Source organism: Neoarius graeffei, chromosome 16 (genome assembly GCF_027579695.1).
Source record: "Neoarius graeffei isolate fNeoGra1 chromosome 16, fNeoGra1.pri, whole genome shotgun sequence".
In the NCBI taxonomy this organism is placed as follows: Eukaryota; Metazoa; Chordata; class Actinopteri; order Siluriformes; family Ariidae; genus Neoarius; species Neoarius graeffei.
Window position 1 is genome coordinate 40,940,321 of NC_083584.1, and position 18,693 is coordinate 40,959,013.

The 18,693-nt window shown below is 40.5% G+C and overlaps 1 protein-coding gene across 5 annotated transcripts in view; it reads right to left on the minus strand.

Annotated features, from left to right (window-relative positions):
• Window positions 1-18,693, minus strand: part of trps1 (trichorhinophalangeal syndrome I) — a 160,773-nt gene that overhangs the window by 141,040 nt on the left and 1,040 nt on the right. For 3 of the 5 annotated variants that reach the window (XM_060942961.1, XM_060942959.1, XM_060942960.1), the window contains exon 2: window positions 14,369-14,684. In XM_060942961.1, the coding sequence (XP_060798944.1) occupies window positions 14,369-14,381 (13 nt within the window). In that variant the 5' untranslated portion in view covers window positions 14,382-14,684. Of the gene's footprint in view, window positions 1-7,710; window positions 8,013-14,368; window positions 14,685-15,315; window positions 15,344-18,693 lie in introns of those variants that run through there. The other 2 variants (XM_060942962.1, XM_060942963.1) reach the window with 2 other exon arrangements.

The following is an 18,693-nucleotide window of genomic DNA, read 5'->3' on the forward strand; positions in this document are numbered from 1 at the left end:
TTCAAAGTAGGTATATTTTAAATTCTATGGTTATTCCGTCGATGGATCAGAACAGTCCTTGGTCGTCTCGTGGGCAGCCGTGAAGGGGAAAAAAAAATAAAATACCAGGCGTTTCGTGTGATATGTCAAACTCGTGTGCTTTTTATTAGTGAAAGTTTTCTTGTAAAGGCTTGGTATTCAGCTAGGTGAGTGTGCATGGGAGAAATCTAGCAGAGTAGTGTTCATGTGCTTTTCAAACGCAGTGGCCCGTATGTAAACAAAAACAACAAAATGGATTCTGGGAAGAAAGAGCTGGGCCCTTTCATTTCATTCTGACCATTTTAACACCTGAAGTAGGCATATTATGGAATCAATTTTGTGCCAAAATGTTCATACAATACTTTTGAAATATCAAACAAAAACGACAAATCAAAATACAAAAAAAAAAAAAAGTCAATTTTTTTAGACTGGCAAACAAATTAGTTGTGTAATCGTGCAAAATATCAGTCTATTACTCTTCAGAAACCTTTTATTTTTGTTCCGCGTCTTTCTCAGTTTTGTTTGACGTAATTTATTTTGGTTGCGATTCCAGCTTTCTCGTTTGCGCTCCCTGACTTTTTGCTTGCAGTTTTGGCACAAACTTCACGTGTGGGCGGGCTGTCCAGGAATGCATTCCCATTGGCTAACTTGTGTTTGACTGACAGCTACGCTCAGCCGTTCCCTACTCGGATTCTGGCGGACTGTTTGACGAGTGACCGATCCATTGACGGTAAACAAGGATCGAGTGGACTTCAGTGGCGACTATGATATTGAATTAATTCAACAAAGTGTCAGTACGGGACAAATGTGTTGTATGTGTTGCAGTAGTGCACATTATGCAGGCGTGTTTAATGTTAGCAAGACAGCTATTACCGTATATTGGGTAGTGGAGCTAAGTCTAACATTTGACTTGCCACGAAACACCTGCATAATGTGTACTACTGCAACACATACAACACATTTGTCCCGTACTTACACTTTGTTGAATTAATTCAATATCATAGTCGCCACTGAAGTCCACTCGATCCTTGTTTACCGTCAATGGATCGGTCACTCGTCAAACAGTCCGCCAGAATCCGAGTAGGAAATGGCCACAACAGCCTCCGGGGGAATGGCTGAGCGTAGCTGTCAGTCAAACACAAGTTAGCCAATGGGAATGCTTTCCTGGACAGCCCACCCACACGTGAAGCTTGTGCCAAAACTGCAAGCAAAAAGTCAGGGAGCGCAAACGAGAAAGCTGGAATCGCAACCAAAATAAATTACGTCAAACAAAACTGAGAAAGACGCGGAACAAAAATAAAAGGTTTCTGAAGAGTAATAGACTGATATTTTGCACGATTACACAACTAATTTGTTTGCCAGTCTAAAAAAATTGACCTTTTTTTTTTGTATTTTGATTTGTCGTTTTTGTTTGATATTTCAAAAGTATTGTATGAACATTTTGGCACAAAATTGATTCCATAGCATATCAGGTGAAAATTCAAATTCAATCCAAATTGCTTGAAACGGATCTCACTGAATTCAGAATTGAATGCAGAGCAATGTACTATTTACAGAATTAAAAAACGTTTATCCGTTCTTGAAATATTACAAATCAAAGACTGAAAAAACGGCTTCATTTTTAGAAAGCTGCCCTAATATTATGTCTGAGGTGCAAAATGGGCCTCATTAACGAATGAGATCAAATGTTTTTTCTTCAAAACTTTTTTTTATTTATCAAGATATTTACATGGAAATTGGCAGGCACATAGATGGTTGTATACCGAATACAAATTAAAAAAAAATTAGTAAAAACAATTTCTGCAATTTAATATTTAGTTAGTATTAATCATGATAATTAGGTAAAATGTTAAAATCAGTACACTCAATTCTTCAAAGTTTCACCAAATGTCTTTATTTGTGCAATATAAAGCTGATCTTAACTCTCATTTACACATCACAAAGGAGAAATCAATGTTGATTATAAAATATGCATAAATAAGCACTGAATATCCTTCACATCTACCATTCTCTTTTAAAATAAACTAGTAACAAAAGAATATTTCTAAGACCCTCTTTGTGCTCTGCAGGCCTTTGTATTTCTCAATAGGGCCTACTAGTGTTAATAGGAAAGAATATAAATTATTATTTCAATTAATATTCACAGCTTTCAAGGCGAACCTCGAAAAAACTGTGTGATCCACATCCAATACACAATTCCAATTAATTGAACTGAAATTGACACTCACCTTTCTGACTTTCGTTTTTTTTAAATATCACTCCGACCACTAAGATCTCAATATCTCTCATCAAAACAACTACACTCATATTCTAAAATAGTTATTTATTTACATGAATCAGTTTGATTTGAAAAAATAAGTAGGTAAAGCGATGAAAACTCACTTCAAAGTCTCCCTTGAAGCATAACATCAAAACTAGCTGACAGAAAATTTTGCTGAATACTTCGTCAGAAACAGCGAGAGCGAGAGAACATCCCTATAAAAGTTATCTGATTGATATTCACAAGTAATCCAGTCAGAAACCGATCAGAAGAGAGAGAGCCTGACCGCTTTCCCGCGACTCAAAAAGCACTGGCAGTTTTCCAACGTCACACGAGCAGAGAGTTTTTACTGCTGTTCCTCCCAAAGTACTGAACAGATCTTAACGAGATCAAGTTCTTTGGAAAGCAGAGATTGTAAGCTTTTTCATGATATTATTCAGGATAGAAAATGTTAAGCAATGACAGAGTTAAGCAATGACAGCTTAGATGAGCGTCTGCATGCACAATTTTCACAGCACGGCCAGCGAGCGTCTGATATGTCTACATGAGGCCTAAAAACCATAAAATATACTTTCCAACAGAAAAAAAACACTTTTAAGGGCCTGCAAACAGCTCGTGTAAGTAGAAAGCTAAAGTATTAAAGAGGTTTTTTCCTCCTCCCCAATTTTTTAAAAATAAATTCCATTACTCAGGGGGTAATTCCATTACATATGTGAAACTCTAACACAGAGCTGCTGTCCCTCGCTAAAAATACCAGCATTTAGCAACAGGAAAAAGCCTGATGTGAAGGCGGGTTGCTCAATCTGCCGCCCTGTGCTGTTGATGTTCTTGCACTTCTGCTTGGACCCTTCCATTCTCCCACTTAGCCTCTGATCCCGGCTGGCGCTGGAGTGATGAGGGCTCTGAACTTTTCTGTGAAGGACCTTCAGACACTTAAGATGGCCAGTAAATTTCAGTTGTTATGAGGATTTTTTTTCCCACCTCTTTCCCATTCCTGGCCAAGAAGAAATGGCTAACGCCCCGACGCGCTGAGATTTTCAGGTTTCCGAGATGACGAGGGGAAACACAAAAATTGGACTGCTCGAATTGAAAAGGTTATTAAAAACAAAAGCTCGAAATCACATTCATTCTCCTGCCTGTGGTGCAAAGATTTTCCTACAATTCATAGCAAAGCATTGCAGCTACAGTGTGAAACCGACAGCAAACCACAGACTCTGATGCATTTCCCCTCTGAGTAAAAGTCACACAGCATTGCGACACAGCTAGAGTTTCTCTGAAGGAGACACTGTCATCTCGTTCTCAGCAGCTTAACAACACAAAGATGATAAGCAGATAAAACGGCAGAACCTGTTTACTGAAAAAGACAGAGAGGGATCCTGACATTTGGAGATGATTTCTTAACTATACTTATATAGTAAAAAAATAAATAAACATTTGATTACCAGAAAAGTTGTGTACTATTTGAGTAATTTCCAACTTATATGAGTTCATCTCAGTGATAAACTCACAATAGGCTGCACTAACCTAAATTGTATCGTGTATTAAATAATCATGCAGTATAGATGATAATCTGGGTAATAAAGCGATAGTGATATGTATCATCGATGCACACTTCATCAACAACAGTAAGAAATTTGTTTGATAGAATGTTTGATAATTTCACTTAAACCACCAGAAAAGCACATAAAGTTCGGGTGCATGAACAACCCCAGGCCTGCTCCCTCCCGGGTTCATAATCAGCCCATCATATCCCTACGAGTGACACACAAACCGCCACACATTTAACAGGTGTATTGTTTGGTTGCACCTTCGACAGCATGGAGTGAGAAAACGAGCAGCGTTTCCCACAGGTCTTAAACATACTTCTGCTGGTAGTCAATGGAAAGGGCCGATGTTTCCTGCTCCACAGAAAAGATCACATTGTAGTCTGCTCTTGATTGAAATTTGCTCTGCTCAGTAAATCTCTCACATTATCCATCAGCGAGAAGCGTGTGCTGCTTTAGAAATTTCTATCTGCGATTTCTGATAATAAAAACAAAAATGGCCTATTCAATTTTTGTTCCCGGCACAAAAATATAATGATGAAATGTACGTGGACCGTTAACATCCTTTTAATAATCAGTTTTTAAAAAGCGCTGTCAAAAACCTCAGTGCACTGGCTGGACTCAAGCGCCCCATGTTGTCATGGTAACATTGACAATAGCATGTAACGTACACACTGACCGAGAACGAATACAGCGATTTGGCCAGTGGTTCATACACAGCACAGTTCATTTTATTGATACAGTACATTATGTTCCTTATTATTTATCTATCGGTTACAGAACATTCTCGTTCTTCATAATTATTTGCTAAAATGAGTCGGCAAATATACTTTGAACTGCCGTTAATGTTCCCGGGCGGCCCGCCTGAGTAGAGTCTGTGTGGGAGACACTGTAGACGATGAAGAAACTGTTGATAAAATTGAGGTGTTCAAATTCAAAATAAAGTGGTTAAATTCAACCTTTTGTCCTGATAAGTATCCTATTAAAATTAGGTCATTAAAAATGATCAATAAATATATATTATTTACCAGCTGGGAGGTCCGTTTCGTGAAATACCGTGACCGAGGTCTTAAAAATACTGACCAAGGCCTCTGGGACGACGTCAGTATTTTCAAGGCCGAGGTCATGGCATTTCACGATACGGACCGACCTTAAGCTGGTAAATAATATATTTATTTTTTTCTTTACCAAATTCTAACAGGGCGGCACGGTGGCGTAGTGGTTAGCACTGTCGCCTCACAGCAAGGAGGTCCGGGTTCGAGCCCCGTGGCCGGCGAGGGCCTTTCTGTGCGGAGTTTGCATGTTCTCCCCGTGTCCGCGTGGGTTTCCTCCGGGTGCTCCGGTTTCCCCCACAGTCCAAAGACATGCAGGTTAGGTTAACTGGTGACTCTAAATTGACCGTAGGTGTGAATGTGAGTGTGAATGGTTGTCTGTGTCTATGTGTCAGCCCTGTGATGACCTGGCGACTTGTCCAGGGTGTACCCCGCCTTTCACCCGTAGTCAGCTGGGATAGGCTCCAGCTTGCCTGCGACCCTGTAGAACAGGATAAAGCGGCTAGAGATAATGAGATGAGATGAAATTCTAACAGAAAACGAGAGCGCCCGAAAGGGAAACCATATTTAGAACAAACCTGCTACAAGCTCGTTTTCGGCTTTCTCCTGAAATGTTTTCTTTTATTTCGTCTTCATCAGTGTAGTAAAACTCGCTTTCGCTGTGAACGCTGTCGTTATCGCTATCCATGCTGTAAAATTAATGCTATTATACTGAGAAATGTGAAAATAAATGTGGACAAAAAATTGCTACTCTGTTGTTGTGAACGAGCGAGTCGCCAAAGGTCCATAACCGGGGTCCGTATCGTAGGATTCCGGACCGCTCGCGAGCCAATCAGAGCGCACGATTTGATGGAAACCGGACCACGAAAAAAATAATTACTGATATCGACTGAAAGGAAACATTTTATCATGATACATTTTTCAGCTATGTCGCCCAGCCCGAATGCAAGATATACTTCATCATTCAAAACGCATTTTAAATTTCAACTCCTTCTTTCCAGTCTTTAATATTCACATGCGCTTGTAGCTACACTGCATCTATACTAAATGAAAAACAACTTTCTTTCATAAACATTTGATGATTTCATATTTATTTTTCCTTTAGTCATTTCCTACTTTCAATCCATACTGGTATCAAAGCTCTGATCCTGATCTGATACCGACATCCTCTTTGTAGCTGCGCCGATTCTCTGCAAGCTTCTGTTGCCAAGAAATGCAAAACATCAGGGGTGTAATAGTGGAGTGATTGAAGACAAGTTGTATCCTGTGTTCATGTCCAAGATCGATGTTGTGTCGTGTTAAGTAAAGTGTTCACGGCATAAATGTTTTGGTGGAGCAGCTCAGAAAATGAGCCGACACGGTGTGTTAGTACAGCCTTATTTCGTTTACTCGCGCTAATGTCTCTATTGTCTTTATTATTTAGCTAAATAACCCGGGATCCGTGCACCGTTCTCTTCACTTCATGCGCTTACTACAAAGGCGACAACATAATGGAGTCCTTGAACTTGGACTACAAAACTTATACGACGTAATCAATATTCAGCCACAGGAATTTAGGACATAAATCTAATAATCCCTGCTGGAAATTAACTTCATAGATGTCACATTTTTTTTTATTATTATTTGACAGTTAAAAGGCATGCTTTTATAAAATACTAAGCGTACACCATATACAACATGACACACGCAAATCATTCCCATTCTTGTACATCACACAAATGCTCCACTCCAACATGGCCAAAAAAGATCTCATCTCATCTCATTATCTGTAGCCGCTTTATCCTGTTCTACAGGGTCGCAGGCAAGCTGGAGCCTATCCCAGCTGACTACGGGCGAAAGGCAGGGTACACCCTGGACAAGTCGCCAGGTCATCACAGGGCTGACACATAGACACAGACAACCATTCACACTCACATTCACACCTGCGGTCAATTTAGAGTCACCAGTTAACCTAACCTGCATGTCTTTGGACTGTGGGGGAAACCGGAGCACCCGGAGGAAACCCACGCGGACACGGGGAGAACATGCAAACTCCGCACAGAAAGGCCCTCGCCGGCCACGGGGCTCGAACCCGGACCTTCTTGCTGTGAGGCGACAGCGCTAACCACTACACCACCGTGCCGTCGCCAAAAAAGATGTTTCCAGATAATCTTAAGTGTGCAGGATATTTTGTCTTGTTATGACAATTCAAACAGTCTTCAAATAATGTAATTTGTTCTTGCAGCACAAGAAACGTGAGGAAAAACGTGGACATGAAAGCTAGCTTAGATCAGTCGAAGTAGAAATAATCTGTTTTTAAAGCAGTTTTCATCACCGTTTAACTCAAAGATGCAGAATTCACTAGAGACACAGCTGAGTGCACAGTGTGTGTGTGTGAGTGAGTAGTGATAAGGACTGGTGTCATTGTGAGCTAATTTGCTCTCTTTTGCCTCTGTGTTCTCAAGCTTTCTCTGGCGTGATTAGATCTTAGATGTAGCAACATGGTAGTCAGGAAACTAAGACCTGCGACTGCCCAACCGGCACCTTAGGCAAAATATTTGTATGGTATCCTTGAGCTGGATGTTATACAGTACCTACATGTTGACATGCCTTGGAGTTATTATTTTTTTTTCTTTTAAGTTGCTGGTTTTATGAAACATCGTTACAGAAATCGATTTATTCCTTTCAAATTTCCTCTCAAGACTTACGAAGATTTATGTCAGATTTACCGGATCCCCCCCCCGTCATATTTACTCAACTAACACTTACTTCAAACACTTTGGCTTTTAGCAAATATTCTGCATGGATTTCCAGCACAGATAAGTCGAGAGAAATACTCTAAAGAGAAGACACTTGCCTTGTTATCGGATACGGGCGTGATAAACATCCAGTCCGCCCAGCTTGTATCTCTTCTCCTTTTTGTTCCCCTTTGCACCACTCTAACACCCTCACACCACATGCACACTACCGCACCTCAAACACCTTTTCATCAAAAAAACCCCCCCAAAAAAAAAGTACCATTAAAGCCAAGCGTTCAAGTCGATCATTTCGAAGGAAGCGTTCAGCATTTTCACAGCATAGAAAGTACTTCTCCACTGGTTTTACAAGATTCCAGTATTTGCTTTGTGCAAAGATTATCCCTTTCACATGCCATGTAGCCCCAGGACTGATTAGTCATCCTTGCATGTTTGATAAAACAGCCACACCCTGAGCTATACCATCTATAATAGCTGAAACAACAAAGCGTGCATGAGTGTCTTGCATATCATGGGAACGTCCTGAGTCATACGCCCATCTCAGTTAAAGTCGACAGCTCAATCACATGCTGTTTGGTTGCTGTTTTGTTCAGCAGCTTTCTTTCTTTTACCATATCGTTACTTCATCGTTCTTAATTGCACAGGCTGCTGCCGAAATTTTCTACTTAAATACCGAGAGAGAGAAAAATAAATCTCCAGCCTTTTAACAATCTAATACAGATTGAATCTCAATTATGTCTTCAGAAATACATGGTTAATGAGGGGGGGGACACCCTTCTGAGTCAGAGCTAACATCAGCACAATATCTGCCTAGCAGATGGACAGAGACATAGAGGTTTTATTCCTGAATTAAAAGTTACCTGATATGCAATATTATGTAACTACAGTCTTGCATATTTCATTTAGTTTTCTTAGCTTCTTTGTTATATTTGTCTTATTTGTCTTATCTCAGATAGTATGATTACTGTTTACAAGCAAATGCATGCCAGCAACTATACATGAAAGGAAGCCCTGGTTAAAATTCAATTATTCCAGAAGCAATGAGAAACATGTTTGTGTGTGTGTGTGTGTGTGTGTGTGTGTGTGTGTGTGTGTGTGTGTGTGTGTGTGTGCTTGTGTAAAACCATTTAGGTCTGTACCATGCCTCTTACCATGAGTGGAGCTCTCCAGGCTCAGGACATGTACCGACTCATCAATACGAGACTAATGGCAACATTATAGCATGATCCTTCCGCCTACGTCAACACCCTGCTCTCGACAGGACTGCCTCCCACCCAGGCACTCTGCATGCGCTGCAGTTAGCAGGAGCGCTCCAGGCCTGCGGCGTGATTTACTGCATGGCTCAACTCTCTGGGAAATTGGTGTGGATTTGAGTGCCGTTCAGAAGCAAAGAAAGTAAATTTGGCCCCAAGTGCTCAAGCTGAAGCAGCTTACGTTTTAACCTGATGTGTCCGATACATAGTACCAGTCAAAAGTTTGTTCACACGTTCTAATTCAATGTTTTTTCTTCATTTTTATGAATTAAAAGTCACTTCATGTCTTAAAGTAGCGACGGATGTCGTTTCTCTTTACTTAGTCCAGCGGTTCTTGATATAATATGGATTACTACAGTTGTAGAATAGGGCTGTTTATCGTATTTTATTATTTCTATTTACTGATTGATCTCAAACGCATTAAGAAGGCAAGAAACTCATCTACTACTTAACTTTTGATGAGACAAACCTATTCATTGAAAAGCATTCCAGGTGACTACCTCATGAAACTGGTGAAGATAATGCCAACGGTGTACAAAGCGTCATATGAAAAAAATGTTGATTTGTAAGGCTTTTTTGTTTACCACATGCAGTAATTCCATATAAGCTCCATATGTTATTTCATAGCTTTGATGTCTTCGGTACTGTTCTCCAATGTAGAAAATAGCCACAATACAGAAAAACCTATGAATGAGTAGGGGTGTACAAACTTTTGACGGGTACTGTATAAATATATATATAGCTACAATAACTTGACTGAAGTGAAAAAGGCCAGAAAATGACTTTTCTGGTTGTGTGACCAGGGAAAGTTGGCCCACACACTCGAAGCCGCAGTCAGTGGGCTTCGCAAGGTGAAATCTTGCTGATCGTTTGGCAGCAGTGACGGGGAGCTGAAAGGAATCAGTGTTGTATTGTCTATGCATTCTTTCCATCCTGGTGTCACCGGCTAGCTCCTCCACCGTCCAACTGTCCACTTAAAAACCTCCCCCACTGGCAAAAGCTGCGCCGAGGCAGCACTTAAAGCCATTTGGCTCCGATTCGGGCCGGTCCCGTCTGCCTCGAAATGTACAAGACCTGACGTATAAATAAGAACAATATCAGATAAGTCTTGCAGGAAGCCTATAAACATTTACATTCTCTTTCAAGTGCTGTTTATGGATATTTTATCTGCTATCTGGAAGTTAAGGACACAGTGAAGAAAAGGCCGGGGACTGCGGGCGGAATCTGAGGCGAGCGGTGAATCAAAAAGGCAGCGGGACCTGACAGGCCCCTGGGCCCGTTGACCATAATAGGTGCTGATTGTGGCGAGCGCCATGGCCGAAGGACCGGCTCTGGGCTCTGCTCCGTGGCCCATAACTCTTCAGTGGGGAGAGGAGGGGAGGGAGGCCTGCCGAGCTCCTCGTTCACCATCTCCCCCCCTGACAGAGACGAAGTGCAGCCTGCAGGGTTCAGACCAGGAGACGGGAATAGGCCTGTTCAACACTCGGCTGTTGTGTTTTACAAAGCAGAGTATCCGTAGCCTTCCTGTCCTCCAGGCTGATGCCTATCTGATGGCGGTGAGAAGATGGAAAAGGCCATAGTTGGCGAGCTGTAGGTCTGTGAGAGTGTATGTCAAAATCATTTTTCGGCACGCTACGTTTGTACCTCACTAAAATAAACCAACAGAAACACCTCATTCCAGTTGATTTCTAATCATGTAACAAATCAAGCTTCTTGTAACCGCAATCACATTAGAAACAGAAACAGTGTCCGGTTATGTTAGGAAAAAAGGCTCCTCTTCTGTTAAACCTTTATCTGATCCTCTTAATCAGCCAAGCAATGCAGTCTTTACAGCAAGCTGAACCATTGTTTGACACGATGCCTGTTGTCTCGTCCATGTTGTAACAACACCTACATTTGTGAATTGCCCTCCTTGTGGAAGGGAAACATCTGATAGCCTCAGGAGAAGGGGGCGAGGGATTGGAAGCCTCTGGGGCTTCGGCTAAACAAATGGGGAGATCTTTAAAGGTCCTTGTTTCCGTTTGCCAACGACACGGCCTGGATACATGACACTCTCCTCAGCTTACTATTCAAATACCTAAGTTCACACACCATGGCTTACAACGCCAGGTCTCCAAGCACGGCATAAAAGAAGGAATGCATATATCTCAACCGGTGGCTGTCTCGTCAAGGTGATTGCTTGGTCACAATATCATTGAAAGGAAAGCCTTTGCGACAAGCAAACCAAGCTGCATCTTTTAAAAAAAACAGAACGTTTACACCAAATTGGCAGTTACATAGTGCAGTGGGCACAGTGTGGGTTCTGAGCCATGCACCAACAGCGCAGTAGACACTGCACAGACATCACTCAAAGTGTGAAAAATTTGGTTTGGAGTCGTGTTAAAATTACATTTTGTATTAGCAAATATTAAAAAAAAAAAAACAGGGCATGAAAAAAAGCATCACATTATTCACTCTGCCAGAGCCGGTGATGAAGACGTTGATTAATGCAGCTTGGCTTTTCAAATAAACAACTCCTGAGTACGTGGTGTTCGCCATTACCCCTCCATTTAGCCAGGGTCGATTCACAACGTTTTGTTTTTGCAGCTCTGCTGCGCCCAACTCCCTCTTCTATAGCCCCTTTTCACGGCTCTTTTTCCACCACCATATGCTGCAGGCCTCACGGAAACAATCCACTAAAAACAACAGGGCTCCAGTCAACCATTGCGACGCAGTGAATTGCTCCTTTATCTTGCATTCTATCAGCAGCCCAGGATCATTTTTATGTTCTCTATCTAATTATGTTATTTGGACAGTGGGGTGGTTTGGAATTAGGAGGAGAAGGTGGCTTGCAAGGAGGGAGAACATGGGCATAATTGGCTGGCAGATGCAGCCTTCTCCTCTTTCCTCTTCAGCAGGTTCACCCTATTCACCAAATCCAAGCAGCTCTCACTACTGTCACAAACTTCATGTTTACTTCACTTCCTGCACTCCTAGCCCATTAGTGCAAAAGGTAAACTACAGAAAACTCGCTGCCTCGTTAAGCGTGCTGACGACTGACGACTCCCAGTCCTAACGGCTTAGCTGGTTAAAACGTTCGAACCTGAAATGCAGATGAAAGTTTCAAGAATTTCATATCCAAACTAAAATGTACTGCAGAGTAGCTTGCTACACGATTATATTTTGATATTCACTTGGTCGTGTTTGTCTTTTTCAATTGCATTGCATAACACATAAACAGAGTGCTCAGAAATCTAGCCCGGAAATGCCTCAAAACCTCAGCTACATGCTGAACCAATAGAAGATTAGTAATCTTGAGATTTTTAAAGAATGTTTGTCTTTCGATACATGGTCACCGCATAGATTACACAGGTACACATCGGGGCAATTAGAGTTTGTACAACTCAAGAGTCCAAATAATATACTCAAGAGTAACTCACGAAGGCACAAAAGTGTTATGCAGCATATAAAAAAATACATCTGGCCATAAAACACACCTCAAAAGGTAAATAAAAGATAAAGAAGGCACATATCCAGAGCAGTCGTTATACATACAAAAACAAAACAAAACTCAAATACTAATCCAAGTGTTCAAATCATGGCATAAAAAAATATAAAAATGGCTCACAATACAGACAGCAACACATCTCAGAGCTAGAAGATGCGAGGCTAGAGACTGACCTAGTTGGGTAAGCCAGTGTCCTTTTTTTTTTTTTAACTCATTATTTCAAGAATTTGACATGCAGTTAGTTTTTTTTTCTTTTTTATCAGACATCAGACATTGATGTCTGATAAAAAAGAAAAAAAAAACTAACTATATTTAATATAAGACATAATGAACGTAATCGAAAGAATTTGACATGCATGTAAAAACAAAAAGAACTGTGTGCGCTCTGTCCCATTCAGGACTTCACAAGAAAAAAATCTAGCGGCTTACGTTTGGTACATGAGGAAACTTTACGTTTTTTTGCCTTCAAAAAATAAACTGATCACAACAAAGCTTAGAAGGAAAATGGAAATTTCACGCCACGTGAGATCTGAATTACTTCTCGTAGCTTGTGAAAAAGCATTGATGTTGGAACAAAAACAAGTAGTGATTGACAGGAAAAATATCAAAGATTTTCTGTTTGGCAATTGAAAAAAAAAAATGCACACAATGCCATTTAACAGGAGATACCAGGGGCCTCTAAGCCTTCATCTTAGTAGTTAAGGATGGCAGATCACCTTTGACCTTCGAGTCTTTGTTGGACTGCATGAGCGAGAGGGTTAATCTTGATATTCCCTCTCAGAAATCCCTCCACGACTCGCAAAAGACCGAACAAAGGCATCTGCTAAAGCACATTTTCCAGTCAGGACCATGAGAAGTAATCACAAGCATATAAAAAAAAACACACACACACTGATTTTTATTTCGAAAACTGGTCTGAGAAAGAAATGGCATGTGTTTAACATTACGCTAATCGGCTGAAATCACATGGCACATCAGTGAAGCCTCGATTTCTGCAGTGTTAACAAAGTGAGGATCTCGTAATCGCTGCTCATTACAGGGCGTTTAATATGTACGTCCACAGCAAATAAATAAATAAAATAAAAAGCAGGCGACTGTGACCTTTTTTCATATTGTTTCATTTAGAATTACCTCAGATGAAAATTCAGACCGCAAAGTATGTGACCGTTTTCAGAACCTAATAAGATTACTGGATTTCTACGCATGGTGCTTTTGCATTGTTAGTTAAACTACAGAGAGAAACACGTGTACAAAAGCCAAGAGCTAAAACCACACTGTAGTCAAAATGGCAATGGCAACGACAACATCAAATCACATAAAATTACTTTCACACCAATGGACTTTGAGTTCTTCAAACTTATGGCATTTCACGTTAATGAAATATGCCAGTATGGCATGTATGCACAAGTCAGCATCCAAATGGAGAAAAACAACAAGGAAAAAAAAAAAAAAAACTCAGGTGTTAAATGTGCATGTCAAGGCGTGTCACGTCATTTAAACTAATGAAAGCAAGATGTCATTTTGCGTTAAAAAATCATTCACTCTACAGACACAAACCTGGCAATAATAATGTCACGTGGATATTTCTCATGATTTCTATGGGTCATATTAAATGCCATGCTATCCAGACTGTAACTGTTTATTCACTTATGGAAATAGTGTGTTTACAGATTAGACTGGAAAATCCTTCAGCTTGTGACCTATAATATTACAGCTGATTGAAAACAAAAATAATGTATTCAGGATCAAAAGCAGTGTACAAATGAACACGCAGGCTGTATAGAAGTGAGTGACCGTGAGAAATTGAACAAAGCCAGGAGAAGCTCACATTACCCTCACGCTGTTCAGCCTGCCATGATAATAATGTGGGAGTTTAGTGAAATAAATTATTGGTTGGTTGGTTGGTTCCTGCCGTAAGTTGCATGCATGTGAGAGAAACCTAGCGGTCGCTAATACAGAACGAGGCACACGGTGTAAAACTCCTGTACTTTCCTAGCATGTAATGATGCGTGCACATACCTCTGCTGAGCATTGGGTTAGAGCATTATCAGCACCACATCCACGGGAGGCAGATTTCAGAGTTGGCAGAACATCCAAAGCCCTTGCCCTGCCTCTGAGATATCCTTTATTCCACGTCCATGCTGCTTTCCAATTTATTCCATTGTTTCCATTAACATGAGCAGAGTTCACTTTTGGTGTCCTGTCTCCACATTCGTTTCTCACAAAACGTGGTGTCCTTCCTGCACGTCCTCTTCAGGGGATCTCACAGACGATCCTGGATGAGAGTTGGAGCCACATCACACTGCTCTCTCTTCTCAGTTACTGCAAAGCCTGACTACAAAACACACAGACACAAACACAGATTAGATGATGAACTACAACACTGAACACACACACGCTTCAACACTCGACCAACATTTTACTGTATGCTTATTGTACATTATACAATAAATGCACACATAAAGCTCTTCTACTCCTACACAAGTACGGAAAGAAAATCTGTGCGGCCTACCGTAAGGATTACCATATGACGGGCAAACAGAGAACAACAACTTTGGATAAACTCAAAGAGCATCGTTGTGATAAATGCAACACAGAAACCGCAATAAACATCCAGAGAGCGCGGGCGGTTGTGTATGGCGTAGTCAGGCATCCTCGCAGCAGGTTCCGTGAATGGGAGCTCTGACAGAACAGGCCCTCTGGCCGACCAAATTGGAAACAGGAAAACAAACATTCTCAAGGAAAACTCCTCCAATCCTCCCTCCAACTCCTCCTTCGCTCCGACTCATTCTGTCCGACCTGTCTTGAACAATGTAGAAGCCTATGCTATAGCCACAACACAAGCCTCCAGACCACACAGATGGAAAAGGAACACTCGACCACAAAGGCAAGAGGAGGGGAGGGGGGTGTAAGAGAAAGAGACAGAGAAAAGAAAAACTGAAAACGTGCGGTAAGGGAACACACACCATTGCTAAGCGAAGAAAGCGGAGAAGGCTAAACTGACTCATCACTGTTCCAGAGGAGCCGAGGCCGTGCATCGTGATGGCACGGATTTTGCTACAGCAGAGTCAGACAGATAGGTGCGGGTTCTTCCAGAAGTTTCCCAGAGTTACAACGAAGTTTTCCAGACGATCAGCAAGAGCGCAACGCGGAGGCGATTCACGTGGAGCGCCTCTCAAATCAATTCTCAAAGAAAAATGGTATAGAAAACGAGTCCATTAAAAACTATACAACGTACAGACCCATTGTATTGCCTCCTAACACTGCTGCTGTCTGATTTAAGAGTTTCACCCATTAGACACACACACACACACACACACACACACACACACACACAGACCACTCATGCTGTTTTTAAAGTGAAAAAGCAGAAGTTTGACAAACAAAATATTGTTATATTCACTATTTTTATTCTTATTATTTTTTGAAAATCATATGAATGAAATCTCTAATTATAATAATTGCAAAAACATTCACTAAACAAACTTGTGAAAGGATTTTAAAAGGTTTAAAAGGGTGGCCTTTATTTCCCAAAATAAAAGGCAAATCTCATGTGCAAATTCACATAAAAATGTTTCCTCGGTGTAATAAAATCATTACAGGCTGAAAACAGAGTAAGGACTGGGATTTCAATTAAAACACACAAACTTAATACGGAAGTGAAAATAATACATCGCCAGGAAAAATAACCAAATCAGCAATCTCACTACAAATGAGTTTCCTAACTTGAAACTAATTCTGTGCAACTCAAACATTGTTATGCTGATCAAAAACTACATCAAATAAATCTATATTTGGTTTTATTACAAAAATTAAACGGCTCTAATTCATAATCAAAACAACAGAAGCTTATAAAACTCCAACATCAGTCTGTGTAACAGATTCACCTGCCGAATCACCTGCAGAAAGTGAAACGTCATGATGATGATCCTCGGGGCCAAATATGAACACCTCAGGTAAAAAATGTAAATAAATACCCACCTTTGGATTCGATCTGCATATCACTTCAGCAAACGATCATCTAACCCCAGAACAAACTGACTGTTACTTCAGTTTACAGACAAGTCAACAAAATGACATAAGTCAACAACGTGTCTCAAAGAACAAAATGTTATTAATAAACAGAAAATCAAGATTAAGGACAAATAAAGTTAGCTCAAACTGTGACTCATGTTGTTAAAACACTAAGAGATGACTCAAGTGTGTAATTTTTAAAAGTTATAATCTTAGAAACCACAGAGCACAGTTATTTCTCCGTTCACTTCAGTATGCAAGATGTTTACCGAAAATCAAGTTTCCATTATCTGCTATCTGAGTATTGTAACCACAGAAGACAAAGGTTGAAATTATCACAGAAAAAAAGATGTGTGAGAAAAGCAACAATGATTCATCCTGAAGTTTCAACACTAAATTTTTTTAGAAATCAGTTATTGGAGTAGATTCTGTTTGCAGATCACAGACATGGGTTTGAAAACATATATTATAGCATATTTGCAAACTCAGGAATTTATATATTAGATACACACACACACAATACAGTTCATCTGAAAACACTGTGTAAATCATCTTTTATTGTCCAACTCAAATGCACAAATAAAAACCGTGTTAATTATTGAACACTAATACATAATACATAAACTAACACGTAATAGCCACTTACAAATCCATTCATGCAGAGAAAAAAAAGCACCGGATTAATGAGATTAAACTGTATTTTCTCTATCACTATCAAGACTGACACTTAGTGGGCCAGTTGTACCTATTTCATTAAAAAGAAAAAACTCAAACACTTCTTTCTCTCAACAGGCTTCTCATTCAACAGCACACACACATGAATCTGCAGGGAAGAGACAAGAGTGTGAGGCTCATCTTGCTGTGATAAGAAGCCAGTCCAAAAAAAAAAAAAAGTTGTGCGAACTCAAAAGCCGTGTAGAACAAATGCAAGCCCCCCCACTGGTTCTTTCTCCGAACGCCGAGGCCCAAATTCATCTGTCAGCCGTAAAGTTCTCCGCTATACAGCGCTGATCTATTGCATCCCGCCCAAAGGGCTCACAGATGCGCACCCATTTACATTTGAAATCTACCTCGACCGTTTCAATCACTTCAAACAGTTCTTATCAGACAACTCACACAGATCTTTTTCTTCTCTTTCAAAAGGCAAGCCAGTGCAACAAATGGATCTCAACACATGCAGCCAATCATGAAGGACAAAATATCCACAATAGGTTGTTTAAAAAGGCATCAACCTTGGGAAGAAAAGTAATATAACAATATAACTTGTGAAAAGTTGTCTCAGGGCATCAACATCACACCAGCTGAACTCGCAAAAAGTATTAATGTGAAGAAAAAACATTAATGTAAGGTTCTCACACACACACACATTATGTGAAGCTGGCACAGCTGTAACTGCAGAACAATACCGATGACACAGCAGCAGATCCTCGCTGACGCTATCTGAAACTTTTGTTTACAGTTGTGAGTCTCTCTTCACCTCTCTGAATGATGAGCGCCGTTGCTTTTCACGGGCCTTTGTCATTAAGAAACTTTCACCGACAAGAAAGCAGCCTTGCAGCAGGCCCAGGGCGCATCATTTCCAGACCGCCCCAGAGTGGCTGCTTTCTCGGCTTACAGGAAACAGCCCGAGCCGTCTACTGGAAGCAGCCTGGGAATTTTGTGTCATGACAATCAGATGTGGGTTCTGCTTTAAAGTAAAAAGGCGGGTATTTTTTTTTAATCTCAGGTTAAAGTAAACCCCCCCACACACACACACTTTACCAATAATGCCTATGTGTATTAATTTAAAGGAAGTAAAACCCAAACGAAGGGTAACCTCAAGAAAACTTACAGCTCAAGCAACAATACAAACAAGTGTAACTTTCACAAACTTTTGGATAACCTGTGTGTGGTTACTGTTAGTTAATATGTAGTTACTATTAATTAAGTGGAGGAAAAAAAGTGCACAAATGGACCTGTGTTAGTTTATGATCAAACCCTGTTGGTTCCTGTTGAAAAGAAATTTGTGAACAGCCCAAGAGTGCCACAAAGTATAAGGCAAAGCCTTTAAAGCGACCAAACGACTGTGTAAAAACTCCAAACATGTATTTAGCCGTGTGACATTTCTAACACGTCTTTTCTTATTTTATAGAAACACATAAAAGCCGCCATTCAGAAATTTCTCCCAGTCTGAGGCCACAGCACAACTTTACCACCAAAGCTGCCAAGAACGTCAGCTAGAGAAACTGAAATAACTCAGTAAAAAAGCTGTGTGTGATTATTATTATTTTATTATCATTATTATCATTAAAAACAGTTCTCTCAGAAACAAACAGGAAAAAAACAAACTG